At 39.2% G+C, this 17136-nt stretch overlaps 1 protein-coding gene across 6 annotated transcripts in view; it reads right to left on the reverse strand.

Moving 5' to 3' along the window:
• CLUL1 (clusterin like 1) overlaps window positions 1–17136 on the reverse strand; it is a 48172-nt gene that overhangs the window by 15648 nt on the left and 15388 nt on the right. For 4 of the 6 annotated variants that reach the window (XR_004957112.1, XM_036245489.1, XM_036245488.1 and 1 more), the window contains exons 5-8: window positions 15253–15685; window positions 9681–9818; window positions 6553–6767; window positions 3183–3367 (exon numbers count right to left, since the gene is read on the reverse strand). Coding sequence is in view for 5 of the 6 variants with exons in the window: in XM_036245489.1 (XP_036101382.1) it covers window positions 3183–3367; window positions 6553–6767; window positions 9681–9818; window positions 15253–15685 (971 nt within the window). In the remaining variant the exon portion in view is untranslated. Of the gene's footprint in view, window positions 1–3048; window positions 3368–6552; window positions 6768–9680; window positions 9819–15252; window positions 15686–17136 lie in introns of those variants that run through there. The other 2 variants (XM_036245491.1, XM_036245492.1) reach the window with 1 other exon arrangement.

The following is a 17136-nucleotide window of genomic DNA, read 5'->3' on the forward strand; positions in this document are numbered from 1 at the left end:
CAACATAATAACAGTTTTGTGGTGATGAACTCCTTTAACATTTTCTTGTCTGGGAAACTCTTTATATGGCCATCGATTCTAAATGGCAGTTTTGCAGGATAGAGTAATCTTGGTTATAGGTTCTTGCTTTTCAACACTCTAAATATTTCTTGCCACTCCCTTCTGGCCTGCAAAGTTTTTTTTTTTTTTTTTGAGAAATCAGTTGATAGTGATATGGGAACTCTCTTGTCGGTAACTAACTGCTTTTCTCTTGCTGCTTTTAAGATTCTCTCTTTGTCTTGAAACTTTTGCATTTTGATGATGATGTGTCTTGGTGTGGGCTTCTTGGGGTTCCTCTTGTTTGGGACTCTCTGTGCTTCCTGGACTTGTATGTCTGTTTCCTTCACCAAGTTAGGGAAGTTTTCTGCTATTATTTCAAATAGGTTTTCGATTTCTTGTTCTCTCTCTTCTCCTTCTGGCACTCCCAAGATGTGAATGTTGGCATGCTTGAAGTTGTCCCAGAGGCTCCTTACACTGTTTTTGGATTCTTTTTTTTTTTTTTTTTTTAACTGTTCTGATGGAGTGTTTTCTGCTTCTTTAGATTCCAAATTGATATTTTGCTTCTTGGCTTTACCTACTCTACTATTGAATCTGTGTAAATTATTCTTTATTTCAGTTAGTGCCTCCTTCATTTCTGAGTGGTCCTTTTTTATGCTCTTGAGGCCCTCACTAGATTCACTGAGGTTCTCACTAAGTTCATTGAGCATCCTTATAAGCAGTATTTTGAACTCAGCATCTGTTAGGTTGCTTATCTCCATTTCGCTTAGTTCTTTTCCTGGGGTTTTATTCTGTTCTTTCATTTGGGACCTGTTTCTTTGTCTCCTCATTTTGGCCGCCTCCCTTTGTTTGTTTCTATGTATTACTTAACGAGAGGTATGGGGCTATCTGAGACCAGATGCTGCTTGTTTGAAAGAATTTAGGAAAACCTGAAGCAGGATCCAAGACAAGCCAATCCTATGGTTAAACAAGTGGCAACAGCTTGGGTGGGCCTGAAAATTGGGTGGGGCGGGGCCTCAGGGAGTCACCAGGGTGGGGCTACCAGTGCTGCAGTCCCAGATATGGCGGCTATGTGCCGCCCCAGGGAAGGGCTCACCAAAGGAACAGAGGCCTCTGACAGCATGGTTGTCCAGGAGAAAGCCCCCTCTCCAGCCCTCACTCCAATGCCAAACAGCTCAGTTCTTCCCTGTATGTCTCTGCCGCCCCTCAAGCTGCTTCCCCTCCAAGCTTAGAGGGAGTGAGTCCGATAAGTCCATGCGCAGCCCCTTTAAAAGGAGCTGCCTGGGGCTCCAGCTGCCTCAGCTTCCCTGAGTCTCAGTTCCCGCTGGTTTTTCCAGCCAGAAGTTATGGGGATTCTCTTCCTGGCACTGGAACCCTGACCGGGGTGCCTGGTATGGGACGGGGACACCTCAATCCTCAGGGAGGACCTTCCCAGCTGAGGTATCCTCCTGATTTTTATCCACCACACATGAGTGTGGGACCAGCCTGTCTGCCTCCATCCCTCCTACCAGTCTTGATGCAGCAGCTGCTTTAATTCCATAGTTGTAGAACTTCATTCAGCATGATTTCAGGTGGTTTTGAATGATGGTTGTTCACTAGTTTAGTTGTAACTTTGATCCCGATTGTTTTTAATATTTTACTATCTTAAATGATTTTGCAAATATAGATCTTGGGGTGGGGGAGCATTTTTAAAAATCCTTACCTGAGTGTGTGTGTGTGTGTGTGTGTGTGTGTGTATACATACATATATATATATATATATATACATATATATATATATATTTTAAGTTTATTTAGAGAGAAAAACATTGATGTAAGACAGCAACATCGATCAGTTGCCTCCTGCATCAGCTGGGGATCAAACCTGCATCCTAGGCATGTGCTTGGACTGGGAATCGAACCCGCAAACTTTTGTTGTACAAGATGATGCTCCAAATGAGTGAGCCACCCAGCCAGGGTTGGGGTTTTTATTTAATCAAATGTAGATTTGTTCTTTTTTTTTTTTTTTTTTTTTTTATCCTCACCCGAGGATATTTTTCCATTTTTTGTACAGATAGAGTGGGAGGGAGAGAGAGGAAGGGAGAGAGAGAGAGAAACATCGACGTGAAGGGACACATCGACTGGCTGCCACCTGCACGACCAACCAGGGCCGGGGACAAAGTACAACCGAAGTACGTGCCCTTAGCGGGAACCGAACCCGGGTCTCTCTGGACCGCAGGCCGACGCTCTAACCGCTGAGCCAAACCGGCAAGGGCTGTAGATTTGTTCTTTAGGTTGATTCCAGAAGTGAAATTATTGTATCCAAAAGAAAATTTAAGGTTCTTGACATGCATAATTATGTAGCTTTTTAAAAAAGGTAAAATGCGCCGTGGCTGGTTTGGCTCAGCAGTTGGAGGAAGCATCAGCCCGCGAACCAAAGAGTCTCGGGTTTGATTTCTACATCAAGGACATGTACCTTGGTTGCAGTTCATCCCTGGTCCTGGTTGGGGTCATGTGGGAGGCAACCAATCCATGTGTCTCTCTCACATTGATGTTTCTCTCTCTCTCTCTCTATCTATCTATCTATCTATCTATCCCTCCCACTCTGTCTGAAAATAAATGGAAAGATATCCTCAGGTGAGGATTAAAAAAATCAATAAAAAGGCAAAACATTTATATTCCCACCAAAAACATAAGAATTCCCACTTCATCACACTCCTATTAAAATTTTGTATTTTTTTCAAATTTGCAAATTTTGTAGACAAAAAAAAGCTATTTTGTCTTAGTTTCAATATATTTGATTATTAATGAGGTTGAACATATTTTCCAGGTTTTTTTTTTTTATCCTCACGCAAGGACATTTTTGCATTTATCTTCAGATAGAGCGGGAGGGAGAGAGGGAGAAAGAGAGAGAGAAACATTGATGTGAGAGACACATTGAGTGGTTGCCACCCACACGACCCCAGCCGGGCTGGGGACAAACTGCAACTGAGGTATGTGCCCTTAGCGGGAACCGAACCCAGGACTCTCTGGTCTGTGGGCCCAAGCTCTAACCAGTGAGCCAAACCAGCAAGTGTTTCCAGGTATGTTAAAACAAGTTTTGTTTTTCCTTTTATGAATCATCTATGTCTGTCAACAAAGCGTTGCTAATGAGGCACTCTGCTTACCAAGTTTTAAAATGTTCCTTAAAATGCTGTATAGCTTTTTCCAGCATGTAGCTAATGAAGTTAGAACTCTCAGAACTTTCTTCAAGAGGGATCTTGAGTGTGAAATTAGGGGAAGGCAGAATGCTTAAGCCTATCATCGTATCATCTTGTTTGGAAACATTTCCGTGGTGAACAGGTGGAACTACCTGAGAAAAAGGATTAAACAGTAAAATTTTACTAAATCCCAGTGCACATTCAGGATTAATTTAATACCACATTAATCAGGATAGGCTAGGTTGTGTCAGGGTAAAAAATTTGCCCCAACATTTCAGTGGTTTCATCGGACAAAAATTTTTTTGTCACTAATACAACATATGTCTTTAAAGGGCTCTGTACCATCTAGACACTCAGGACCCTCATTGACAGAGGCAGGTCATCTCCTAGCTGTATGTAGAACACACGGCTTTCTCTGTGGCCTCAATAGAGAAAGAGAATGGATAACCACACAGACTTGTCAACATATCTCACTACTTAACTGTAAGAGGAGCTGAAAAACGTGAGTGAGAAAATGGAATATTTCATGAGTGCTACTGTCTATGCCACAAATATTAACGTGATGCGCCAAGTTTTATACTGAATTTTTCTAAGAAATTTACAATTTATGGTTGTGTGCGTGATTTTTGTAAGAACCAGTCATTTGAAATGCATGATAGTTGTTCTCTTAATGAATTCTCAAGTGCACATACTTTGATATTAATACTTTAAATAAAATTGTTCTGACATGCAACTTGATGTAACTTTAGGAGAACTATTTTGAAGATGTTTTCAAATAAAGAAATTTATAACAAAATTAAAGCAAAATATTAAGAAGACGAATTAAAAATGTAATTTCTTAATTTTAGTTAATAAATGAATAGCTAACATAGTTTTCACTCTTGGCAAATATAATACATAAAAACTGCATAAAGCATTTATGTCTAGTTTAATAAATAATTATATAGCTAATACCCATGTAACTACAATCCAAGGGGCATAAACTTTTTCACCTGCTAGAATTTGTATGTTTTTTACACAAAACTCCTCTTTAGTACTTGCTATTTTATGGCTTTGCACTTTTTCTTTACATGATGTATTAAGAGCTGTTTGGAGGAAAATAACTTTTATAGGCAGTTCAGCAAAGTGAGTAATTTACTGATTCTGGAAAAATGCTGCTTGGGTTTGAATCCCCATTTTACCATTTACTAGCTCTGTGACCTCAGACAAATTGTTCAACTTCCCTGTGCTTCATCTTAAAAATTTGGAAAAGAATAATACTTACTTTATGGGATCATTGGGGGCATTTAATGATCTGATATATGGAGAAGTTCTTAGAACATTGTCTGACACATAGTAAGTGCTCTTCAGTGATAATTATTATAAAAATGTGTCATTGAAAGCCTTAATTTTATTTTATAGGGAGGTTTTTATACTGAAGTGTCTTTGTTATCAATATAAAGAATTTTAGACAAATTTGTTAGTGTTACTCAGAGACACTAGAATGAAAGTAAATTGTAGCATAAAATGGAAAATACTATGATAAAAACAGTTAAATATTGGCTATACCTTTGTCAAGATTGAAAGCACTGCTAAACTTTTTCTTAAATTTTTATTCTTTAAGACAAAACTTTTTCTCATTAAACTAATAGTCTATATGTATGAGGATGAGCAAATATATTGAGTTATTTTGCCCTCCTAGGAAATAATCTAATGGAGTAATAGGATCAGAGAGTAAGTAGGGATTGGAGCTGTGGTTTTCAAAATCTTTTGACTGTGGTCTACAGTAACAAATACATTTTACTTTATGACTCAAAACACACACATATATACATATACAAATGCACTCATAATGGAAATGAATATTTTGTGACATATGCATATGATATTAAATGTAATATGCTCTAATATATTCTCTTGTAGTCTAGACAATTCTGTTTGTTGTTGTTTTAATGTGCTAGTTATGACTCTCTAAAGTTATTTGCTAAACAACACGAGTCACAACCTTGCAGTTTGAAAGAGAGTGAAACACTAGATTACAGAGTCAATAGGTCGGATTCCCTAGAAGCAGAGCCTGAGAAGCTGACACATGATTTCTTAAGGGTGCCTTCAGGTGAAGCTTTTAAGGCAAGCAAAATGAGAAGACAGGGAAGCCAGTCAAGGATGTGGCCTCAGGTGACCTCTAGCCTCAGCCTGATCCCGCAGGGAGTTCCTGAGCATAAAAGCCCCACGGATAAACCTTTGTAGAATGTTGCAGGGCTGAGAAGTTAGCAGCAGCACCATCTAGAGATGGTAGCTGGATCCCCAGTGATTGGCATAGCCACCGACATTCATGCTGCCCAAAATATTGCATCTTTAATTGCTCTTTCTATTGGTTTTTGTATCCATGTCTTTTTAGGAACCCCATCAATACTGACCTCTTCAGGAATTGTTAGCATGGTTCATTTGTTTATTAATGTAATGTGTGTAGGGGTGGGGGTTCTTAGGAAAGAAATTCAGTCACTATTAAATGTTATACAAAAGGAGTTATTGGTTGAATGTGAGACATAATGTAAATCCATGGCAATATGTTTTTATGTGAAGGTTGGTGTATAAATATGTTTAATTTTCAAGGTGATTTAGCAGCTTATTGTGTCAAAAACTAATAAGAGCTATGCTTTACAGAGTTCTTGCTTTGTATAGGGAACCTATATTAATCACTTTACAGATACACATTTAAAAGTAGCTATTATTAGTCCCATTTTCCAAGTGGAAAAACAGATCTAGAGAGAGGTTGTGGAACTTTGCCAAACTTACTCAGCCAGCAAGTTTCAGAGTTAGCCTTTGAACTCAAGTTGCTTAACCTGAAAGTCTTCTCTCTTCAAGTCCATATTGGCCACGCTTCCTCAGGGTTATCTGTATCAGTTATAGCACTATAGCTCTAAGCAGAATTAGCTATCTCTAGATTAAGTATTTTGTGTTTTAAACTGGTTTTCTTTACAGAGTTATTTTCTTTTCTAAAGACCATGCACTACATTCAAGTCAGCCTGAATACAATAACAATGGAAATATGAACATCTGCCCAGCCAGTTTGGCTCAGTGGATTGAGCATCATCCCATGGACTGAGAGGTCCTGGTTTGATTCCTGGTCAAGGCATGTGCTTGAGTTTCAGGCTTGATCCCCAGTAGGGGGTGTGCAGGAGGTAGCAATCGATGTTTCTATCTCTCTCCCTTCCTCTCTCTCTAAAAAATCAATAAAAACATATTAAAATAAATAAATATGAATATCCTTCTGTAGCTTTTTTCAAATACAGAAGTTAACAGAAAAATAAATGTGTGCACATGTAATCTCTATATCTGTTCTTGGATCTTCCATTACCTTTATGGAATTGAAGGTGTTCTCAGTTCCTGGAGTCTGGTTTTCCAGTTCAGTCACCCAGCCAAATTCCTCTCTCATCTTCTCCATCAAATATGTAGTGTCTTCCAAATGATACTGCATCACTTGGAGAATCTGGACATACTGCTGATCAGATATGTTGACCAATTTAAGAGCCTCATCTACTTTTGTGTATAGTTCAGGTATGTCAGGACAGTCTAGCAAAGAAGAAAGTAATATGATAAAGGAAAAGGTCCATGAAATTTGGAGTTGGGTGATATAGATTTAAATCTTAGCTCTTTACCCCAGCCAGTGTGGCTCAATGGTTGAGCATCGATGCATGCCCCGAGAGGTCACCGGTTCGATTCCTGGTCAGAGCACATGCCCAGGTTGTGGGCCTGATCCCCAGTGGGGGGCATGCAGGAGGCGGCCAGTTGATGTGTCCCTTTCACGTCGATGTTTCTCTCTCTCTCTCCCTCCCACTCTCTCTGAACAAAAAATGAAGGAATGTCCTCGGGTGAGTACTTAAAAAACAAACAAACAGAAAGAATACATGAAAATAATTCAAAATGGCAGTTTTTTTAGGGGATAAAGAGGGTGTTAAGGGGCACAGTGGGGACTTCATCTGTTTTGGTAATGTTTTATTTCTTAATCTAGGTGGTAGACACATACGTTTTTTTGGGGGGGGGGTTTTGTTGTTTTTTTTTTTGAGAGAAAGAAAGGAGAGAGAAACATTGATTAGTTGTTCCACTTATTTATGTATTCATTATGTACATTTTGACCACCTTCCTCCTATCCCCTTCCTGACCTTCTGTATTATCTTATGATTGGTTGATTCTTATGTGTGCCCTCACCTGGAATCAAACCCCAAACCTTGGCATATCAGGACAATGCTCTAATCAACTGAGCTCTCTGGCCAGGGCAACATATGAGTTTTTATTATTTTATTCTTCATATATTCACAATAAAATGCATTTTATAATAAAAGTTTTAAATTGTATGGGAGCACATTAGGACATCCTTTCCTTTATGTGTTACCTTTGCAGCAATCAATTTACATTGCCTGTATAATGTGTTATCTGCTATATACTGTATCTGATGCATTATCTGATGTATACTGATTATCCGATGCTATATACTGATTATGTGTTTTAAAAAATTTTTTTCTTTATTGAATTTTAGAGAGAGAAGAAGAGAGAGAGAGAGATAGAAACATTGATGAGAGAGAACATTGATTGGCCGCTTCCTGCGTGCCCCCAACTGGGGATGGGCCCACAATCCAGGCATGTGCCCTGACCGGGAATCGGACTGGCGACCTCTTGGTACATGGGTCGATGCTCAACCACTGAGCCACACCGGCCGGTCTATACTGATTATGTTTATACTGTGTTATGTAATTTCTTCTGTATTATCTTTTTCTCATTTTATTAAGAAATAATTGACATATATCACTGAATAAGTTTAAGGTGTACAGCATGATGGTTTGTTGTACATATATTGCAAAACGATTCCTGCTTTAGGTTTAGTTAATATCCATCATCTCATAGAGATACAATAATAAGAGAAAAGAAAATTTTCCTTGTGGTAAGAACTCTTAGAATCTACTCTCTTAACAACTTTCATATATGCTATACAGCAGTGTTAGGTAGTCATCATGTTGTACATTACATTCTCAGTACTTATCTATAGTATAACGGGACGTTTGTACGTTTTGACCACCTTCCTCCTATCCCCTTCCCTGACCTTCTGTATTATCTTATGATAATCAGTAAGAGATTCTTCACAAAAGCTTCTAACTGGATGAAAGGAAGTTAATGATGAGATGTTTGAGTGGGGCTATTTTTATAAGTGGTTAGTATATTAGTGTATATTTTTCTCTTATGAAAACTTCTGTTTCTGTATGCAGTCTCACAACTGTTACTTAAAAAACAAACACTCAATAATGAGCATCATTAATACTTCAGACATTTAATTTAATCCTCAAAATACTGGTATGAAGTAGCTATATTAGTCCCATTTTCCAAATGATGAAGTATATGTGCTGAGGGTCACCCAGTTAGCAACTCAGAAAAAATAAGACCCTCCTGGTTCTAACAAAAAGGTCCAGTTTATATTCAACCTCCTGGTCCAACCCCTTGGCCACACTTTTTAGAATTTCCTTCCTTTAGGGCTTTGGCAAGGCAAAAACCAGAAACACCAGAATCAAAAGCTCTTCTTGGCTTTGGTAAGAAACTTTGTGTTCAGGCTCTAGCAGGTGGGAGGAGCAACTCTAGTTAAGGAAGTGCAGGGGAGATGAGGGCAGGCAGAAGGAAGGAGGGAGGGTGGGAGGAGCCACGCAGGAAAGGATTTCTTTCCTGGGGATGGAACAAAGGCCACGGCCAGTTCTGGGAGGGCAAAGTCTGCTTGGGGCTTATAAGGAGCAACCACTTTCCATTTTAAAATACTTTCCATTTTAAATTAAAAAAAAAAAAAAAAGTTTTCTTGTCACTTGGCTAAAAATTAGCTTTCCTAAGGGGAAGCTTGCCTTTCTTGGTGGGTTTCCTTTTTCTTCACAGCAAGAAGGAAGGAGCTGTCCTAATTTGTTCGTAGTTCTCTTTTGCACACATTTGTGTTTGGTCTTCAACCATAAAAACTTTCACAGGAACATGAGAAAAAGTGATTTTACCTACTTTCCAATAATAGAAGTTTATAAACTACACTGAGCACCTCCAGTTGGAAATCAGCTCATTTAAAAATTGCTTGCCCTGGCCAGTTTGGCTCAGCGGTTAGAGCATCGGCCTGCGGTCCGGAGAGACCCGGGTTCGGTTCCCGCTAAGGGCACGTACTTCGGTTGCAGTTTGTCCCCGGCCCTGGTTGGTCGTGCGGTGGCAGCCACTCGATGTGTCCCTTCACGTCGATGTTTCTCCCTCTCTGTCTCTTCCTCTCTCTCCCTCCCTCTCTATCTGTACAAAAAATGGAAAAATGTCCTCGGGTGAGGATAAAAAAAAATAATAATAAAATAAAATAAAATATTGAAAAAAAATAAATAAATAAAAATTGCTTGAAGGGAAGCGAATAAATCCACTTGTAAAAGTGAGATGTTTGACCTCTGACCAGAATACTATTGAAATCCAGAGAACATATTTATTTACCTTCCGATAGATAATCCTGACATTTTTGGCATCTTGCATGAACTTGGAAACATTCTGACAGATTCTGGCCAAGTTCTTCACACAGTCCTCTGTCCTGCCCAGACATTGTCTTTGAACTCAGGCCTCCGGGGTCAGCATCTGCAGGTAACACAGCATTTAGACATTAGTGTCATTAGAGTTTGTACTTTAAGGGTGTGGATATAATGCCATTTCTTTTTTATACCAGTGCCTTCAAAATCTTCTTCCTATATTTAATCAGAGGGGTACATGTTGGTACAACAATATGCTAAGACAATTTGACATCTATTAAAAGTTGCATATATCATTTAATTCAGCAATCTCATTACTATTATTATTACTCATCATTATTAGAACACTCCTGTTGCCCCACACCCAGAAAGAATTTTATTTTCTGAAAGGAATCATGAGGAATTATTAATGGTAACTATCTTTCAGAGAGAGTCTTGATGGGGTAGGAGAGGGCAGGTTTCATTAATTTTGTTCCTCTGTATATATGAATTATTTTAAATTCAGTGTACATTTTTGTTTTGTTTTACTAATCCTCACCTAAGGATATTTTTTCCATTGATTTTCAGAGAAAGCGGAAGGGAGGGAGGGAGAGAGGAAGAGGGAGAGAGAAACATTGATGTGAAAAAGACACATCAATTGGTTGCCTACTGCATGGCCCTGGGGTTGGGAATTGAACCTGCAACCCAGGTACATGCCCTTGACTGGGAATCAAACCTGAGAACCTTCGGTGTGCAGACCAACGCTCTAACTGCTGATCCACATGAGCCAGGGCTAGTGTGTCTTACTTTTATTACTATTATTTTTTATGCCAACAAGGTCAACTGAATAGGGGATAGTAAGCCACTTTTCTCTTTGGATTTGTATTAAATTTTTCTAATAACTATTTTAATTTTTTAAAGCTATAATTGGGAAGTACATTAAAGTGTCAAAGATATTTAAAATGTCTGTTTCTTAAACTAAGTGCTAGGGATTTACTTTATTACTATCTTTTTACATTTTATATATAGTGTTATGAACAGTGGGTTGAAAATTTGGGAAAACATCTAAAACAGATCAGTTTTTGAGAAAACTTTTTTTCTGGAAGAATTAATTATTCATATAAAAATGACGATGTAAAAGAGAAGTCTATCCAACAGAAAAGTTCCCAATTGAGTATTTCACACTAGAAAAAATTAATTATTAAATTATAACCTGATGCTTTTGTTATCTTTAATCCTCAACATTTAGAAATAAAACATTTCACCTTGGCCGGTTTGGCTCAACGGTTAGAGCGTCGGCCTGTGAACTGGAGAGTCTCAGGTTCGGTTCCCACTAAGGGCACATACCTCGGTTGCAGTTTGTCATGGCCCCAGCTGGGGTCGTGTGGTTGGCAACCACTTAAAGTGTCTTTCTCACATCGATGTTTCTCTCTCTCTCTTCCTCCCCCTCTCCCTCCTGCTCTATCCAAAGATACATGCAAAGATGTCCTCTGGTGAGGATAGAAAAATAAGAATAATAAATAAATAGATAAAAATGAAACATTTCATTTTGAGATAAATTGTGCAGTCTACTGCTTAGAAACTTGTGAGGCATTTGTTAGATTATATGCTGTGTGAGGCAACCATCTCCTTCATTGGATAGAAAGTCATTTTCTCCCAGATCCTGGCTCTAGATTTAGTGGTATCTCCTCTTGTCCCCCATCCCCACCCCAGGACCTCTATGAGGAGTTCTACTATAGAACTTGTTTCTGCTTAATGTACTGTTCACTTTTTTACCTTCTCTATTATATTCTGACCCCCTTGAGAGAAGGGATTTGATCTTGTCATTTTAATCTTTGTATTCTTCCATATGAAATCGTCATTTCACTGACGATGTGGTAATGTAATTATCCACTGATCTGTCTGTTTTCCTTTCTCAGGACGGAGCTCCTAAAAGGCAGGGCTGTGTCATAATCATTGTCTTATTTCCAACATCTAGATTAATACCTGGTATATAGATCAGGGATGGCAAACTTCAGGTCCCTATGACATTAATTCCTCAATCTGTACCCACAGCAGAAACCCATCACCTCACTTCAGTCAGACCATAACAGAGCCTCAGGACCCTTCTGGGCAGCTACTTCTGTCCAGCACCATTCCTAATATAAACCACCTTCTATCCTACCTGCCTCTGTATCCCCACCCTAAGGGAAAATTAAGGTCAGCAAACACTCTCTAAGGTAGGATTAGAACCCAGATCTCCTAGCACCCAGCACTATGTCAAGCTACTACACCACACAGTTTTATTGACTAGAATCTCATCTATTCTTTCTAGGGATTTATAAGGCAAGTGAGAACAATTGAAAAGCTATTTTATTCTCTTTCAACACATTCAGGAATTGAGGTCCTGAAAGACTGAAGTAGAAAAAAAAATTCTTCCATATGGAGATGAAAGAACACTCAATAAAATAAAAAATAGTATTAAACAAGATATTTCATGTATTTATTATCGCCTATCTCCTTTTAATAGGATTCATTATTCAATTTTAGCTATTTTTCTAATTTTGGTTTTTAAGACGATCATGACAATACACAGTACTCACTCAGTAAATGTTGACCGCTATACTTAACAAGAGATGTGTAATATTTTCCTATCACTATTGTAACAAATTACCGCACATGTAGTGGCTTGAAGCGACTCTTTATCTCACATTTCTATAGGTCTGAAGTCTGAAATGGGTCTCACTGGGCTATAATCAAGGTGTTGGCAGGGCTATTTTTGCCTAGAGACTCTAGGAGAGAATCCATGTCCATGCTTTTCCAGTTTCTGGAGGCCACCTGTATTCCTTGGCTCGTGGCCTCTCCTCTAGCTCAAAGCCGGCCAAGCAGGGCCAAGTCCTCCTGCTGCCATTTCCATTGATTCCTTTCTGGCTCCTTTTCCCACTTTTAAGGACCCTTGGAGCCCCTTGGATAATCCAGAATAATCTCTCTATTTTAAGGTCAACTGATTAGCAACTCAATTCCGTTCTGCAACCTTACTTTCCCCTTGCCATGTAACTTATAATCACAAGTTGTAGGGATTAGGACTGGAACATCTTTAGGAAGCTGTTATTCTGCCTACCACAAGAGCAAAGTTTAAAATGTCTTCTCATTAGATGGATTTTTCTAGGGGCAATAGGTTTATTTTTCACTTACCACCTGTCCATTATAGTGATGAAAACCACATGTAAACTTCCTCCAGCCCCTGCCTGCCAATTTTTTTTTTTTTTTTTTTTTTGGTGGTATGTACCCCTAGCAGGAAACGAACCCAGGACTCTCTGTTCCACAGGCTGACACTCAACCACTGAGCCAAATTGGCCAGGGCTGCCTGCCTATTTTTGATGAATAGTCCTCATGTGTTCACCTGGGAAGAGAACGTCTCTTTTGTTGAATTTGCTGCATACCATCTGGTTAGGGTAGGTGTACTGGAGAAAGAAGAGTATAAAGGTGTAACATAGGCTCTTTTTGTTTGTTATTTTGTTGTTGTTGTTGTTGTTGTTGTTTTAATTTTTGCATTTATAGGGTACCCTGGATCTCCAAGTTATCACCAAGGTGAAGGTGGTATGAGGGACAGGCAGAGGGGGGCCCATGAGCTAGCCTAGGTAAGAGCTGGTCCCAGAGTGTGTGAACAGGGAGGACAGACTGGTGGAAACCCACATTTTGAGTTGGTGGTGGAGGAGGGAGTTGCAGTGATTGAGGAATTGTTTAGATTTCAACTGGCCGAGTTACTAGTACTCCTGTGCACATTTGAATGTAGCAACTCATGTGTAAGATTGCTACACAATGTAAAAGATAGGGCAGGAGGGGGGCATAATTTTGTTTTAATGAACACATTCTTTATTACTGGAATATTATTCCAGGACAATTGATATCTATTTAAAATGTAAGGCAAAAACGATCCAATATCATCCCCACATTGATATATTTAGTTTATTGCCTTTATGCTTTTCCTGAATACTTGGTGAACTTGGAATATCAGAATACCAGACCAAACACTTGACTTACCAGAAAAGTCCACCAGACCCTGAAATAGAACCTAACGACAATTCCAGTAACGCTGAGTGTTCTACTCGTGGAACAATGGGACAGGAAGGATGTAATGCATTTTTTCCTGGCTTCAGTTTCTGACAGTGTGAGGTAAGCCCCTCCTATATAGAGGCCTGTTATGCAATGTCATCGCAATTTTATGAATTTGATTCAAATGTTGTCAACTACAGCTACTATAAATGGAAAATAGTCAGCTAGAAGGAGCCCTTTATTTCCTACACACAAAATCTGTATGTAATTAATATATACAACGTGATTAGTTTGAAAATAAGGATACATCCATGAAATCAGCCTCACAAGCTATGCCATAAAATTATCCATCACCTCCAAAAATGTCTTCCTACCCTCTTACTTTATTATTATTATTGCCAAGAACTCATAAAATCTACCATTTTAGCAATTGTTTAAGTATCCAATAGAATATTGTTAACTATGGGCACTATGCTAGGCAATAGATCTCTAGGACTTATTCATCTTATGTAACTAAAACTTTGTCCCCTTGGACCAACACCTCCCCATTCCCCCTTCTCTTCTGCACCTGGCAACAAGCATTCCACTCTCTGCTTCTGTGAGTCTGACTATTTTAGGTTCCTCATAGAAGTGAGAGCATGCTGTATTTGTTCTTCTGGGTTTGGCTCATTTCACTTAGCATAATGTCCTCCAGACTCATCCACATTGTCAAATATGATAGAATTTTAGAGGAAGCCCATTCTATTTTTCATGTCAGAGGGGAGCAGCCTTTTACTTGGCCTAGTGGTCAATAGGAAGTAAGTCCAAGGAAACGCAGATCCTACAGTTGGCCTACACGGTCACTCTCATTCTGAGATGCTGCGTTCCAGCCACTCCATAGGAGCCCAAATATTTTTTCCCCCTTGAAATATAAAGCAGAATTGTTTTTTTCAACATGAAATAATGAGACATGGGCATGAGTGATATCAGTAGAAGGCAATTCTTATCTTTTATAGAAATTCCTATTTCTGCAGTTTGGGGTTTATCTATGAGCATTTTCTATGATTTTGTGCATATATGTTATGACTTAAGGAATTACTGTAGTGATGCAGAGGAGGCCACAGAATGTGACCTGGTTTTACATGACATTAGGCTTCTTCTCAAACTGGGAGTTGAGGAGCCTAGACTGATTTTAAGGAAACTCCACAATGTTCCAGCAGAATAGAACTGAGCATCTATGTGAGTTTTAATAAAGGAGCAACCCCCCTCCCCCCCACACACATACCAAATTTCTCACCCTGCTAGCATTTTTCAACTTTGATACTTTGCTTTACTGACAGAACAGCCCCACAGAGCTCTTGACAATGATGGAAGAGGGATGGTGTTTGGCAGACTTCAAAGCTTCTAAAAGGCTCTGAAACTTTGATTATCCAGAAATTGTCACACTCAGAAACATTGTGCAAAGACTTAGAAATGTCTACCATTTCCAAAGCCAAATAAAACTTGACTTTAGTATGAACATCTAAGTGAAAATAACTTTTAATACTCGCCTTCGTGTTGTTTTGGTAAGTCCACCATTGCATTCAGCATCTCAGTAATTGCTGTACTGACACTTTGATAAATGGAGAGACTGAAATTACAAAACAGCTGGAAGAAGCTGGGAAGGTCCCAACTCTGCACAACATCTGCTTTTTTTGTTGGCTCTTTGAATAACGCTGGAAAAACATAAGGCTCAATTAAGTCTGTATCTGACATGAAATATGACTGAAAAGCCTCATCAAATTCTTGCTGCATCTGTTTGAAGACGTTAAAACTCCTGTTAAAGAGAAATCTCACATCCACAGTCAGGTGGTTGAACATGTGCTCTATTTGGGTCACTTGCGCATCTTCCTCCATGACCTTCTCACCGACGGGGAGATCTTTTCTATTATCTTCATGGAAAGGAAATAGAAATTGATATATCTTCCTAAAAAACTGTTCAATCTGTGGGGTGGGGGACAAAAATGGAATAGAAATTTATTTGCTTTCTGAACTATTTTTTTTTTATTGTAAGTTTAAAAGTGAACTTATAGTAGTCATTCCAAATCAAGAACAATTCTGGGCAAATCAGGAAAAGGTAATTCAACTTAAGATAATGTATTGCCCAGCAGGTGTGGCTCAGTGGTTGAGCATCAACCCATGCACCAAGAGGTTGCCGGTTCGATTCCCGGTCAGGGCACATGCCCATCCCAGGTTGTGGGCCCAGTCCCTAGTAGAGGGCATGCAGGAGGCGGCCAATTGATGTTCTCTCTCATCAATGTTTCTATCTCTCTCTCCCTGTCCCTTCCTCTCTCTCTCTTTAAATCAATAAAGATAAAAAAAGATAATGTGTTAACACTCTTGTACTGGCTTTGACTTTGACAAGGAAATAGGATCTGAAATTCCTTCTGGTTTATGTTTGCCTATCAAAGGCCTAAAAAGGCCAAATTTTCAATATTATTGACAAACCACGGGCTGATGTACTGGTGGTGGTTGGTGTGCCATGGTCCAAAGGGCACTGTGTAAATTGCCTGAAAACTATAAGGAAGACTCTTGTCTTTCACCTCTGTCTTAGTATCTTAGTTCTTCTCTTTTTCCCCTGCAGTATAATATCATTAATGTATTTACATTCTCCTCTTTTTCATCTCATCAAAACTTTCACAATGAACTATAGATGCCAAATAGAGCTAAATAGGTTACTTAGGATGGTTACTCATTTGCAGTGATCAAAGCCCCTCCTGGCTGTAGTGAAAGGAACGAAACTCTAATTATAGGATTCCTGACTTACTGGGAGATTTTTCCAGCAGTCATACCATGTTCTACTTCATCTATGTGACTCCTGAGTTTGTGCCAGAGCATAGTTGTCCTTATATGTTAGTGATATTGCTATGCTGAGTGTTATGGAACATATCAACTACCAAACATCACTGCTGTAGCATCCCAGTGCTGTTCAAAGAATTCTCCAGAAATTCTTAGAAAACTCATGCCTTTCTCAGAAAGTAATCTGGGTGGATCATCTGCCTCTCCCTCTTCCAGTTTCTGTTTACCCGAATCCATTTACAAAAACAAAGCTTTAAAGCACCAAGACATTTTCACAAGGCCACACAACTGACACAGATAGGAATGGGCTCCAAACCTCCTGACTTCCAGCCACGGCTTATTCCACTATATTCCAGTGTATTGGAGAGTGGCAATAAAAATGGAGCAGATGCAATGAACAGTGGAGGCCAATTACCTTGGCATATGAATCATCCTAAGGGTTGTTCCCTCTATAATTGGACACGGCACTGCCAAGCCAGGAACATACTCTAATTAGTGCATGCTCTGAAATGGAGAGGGAAATTTCACTCCATTTCATATCCAGCTCACTTCTTGAAGGGGAAGGGAAATTCAGGCCGATAGAGTAGGAGACTATT

The sequence above is a fragment of the Molossus molossus genome, unplaced genomic scaffold (assembly GCF_014108415.1).
Source record: "Molossus molossus isolate mMolMol1 unplaced genomic scaffold, mMolMol1.p scaffold_m16_p_6, whole genome shotgun sequence".
Classification (NCBI taxonomy): Eukaryota; Metazoa; Chordata; class Mammalia; order Chiroptera; family Molossidae; genus Molossus; species Molossus molossus.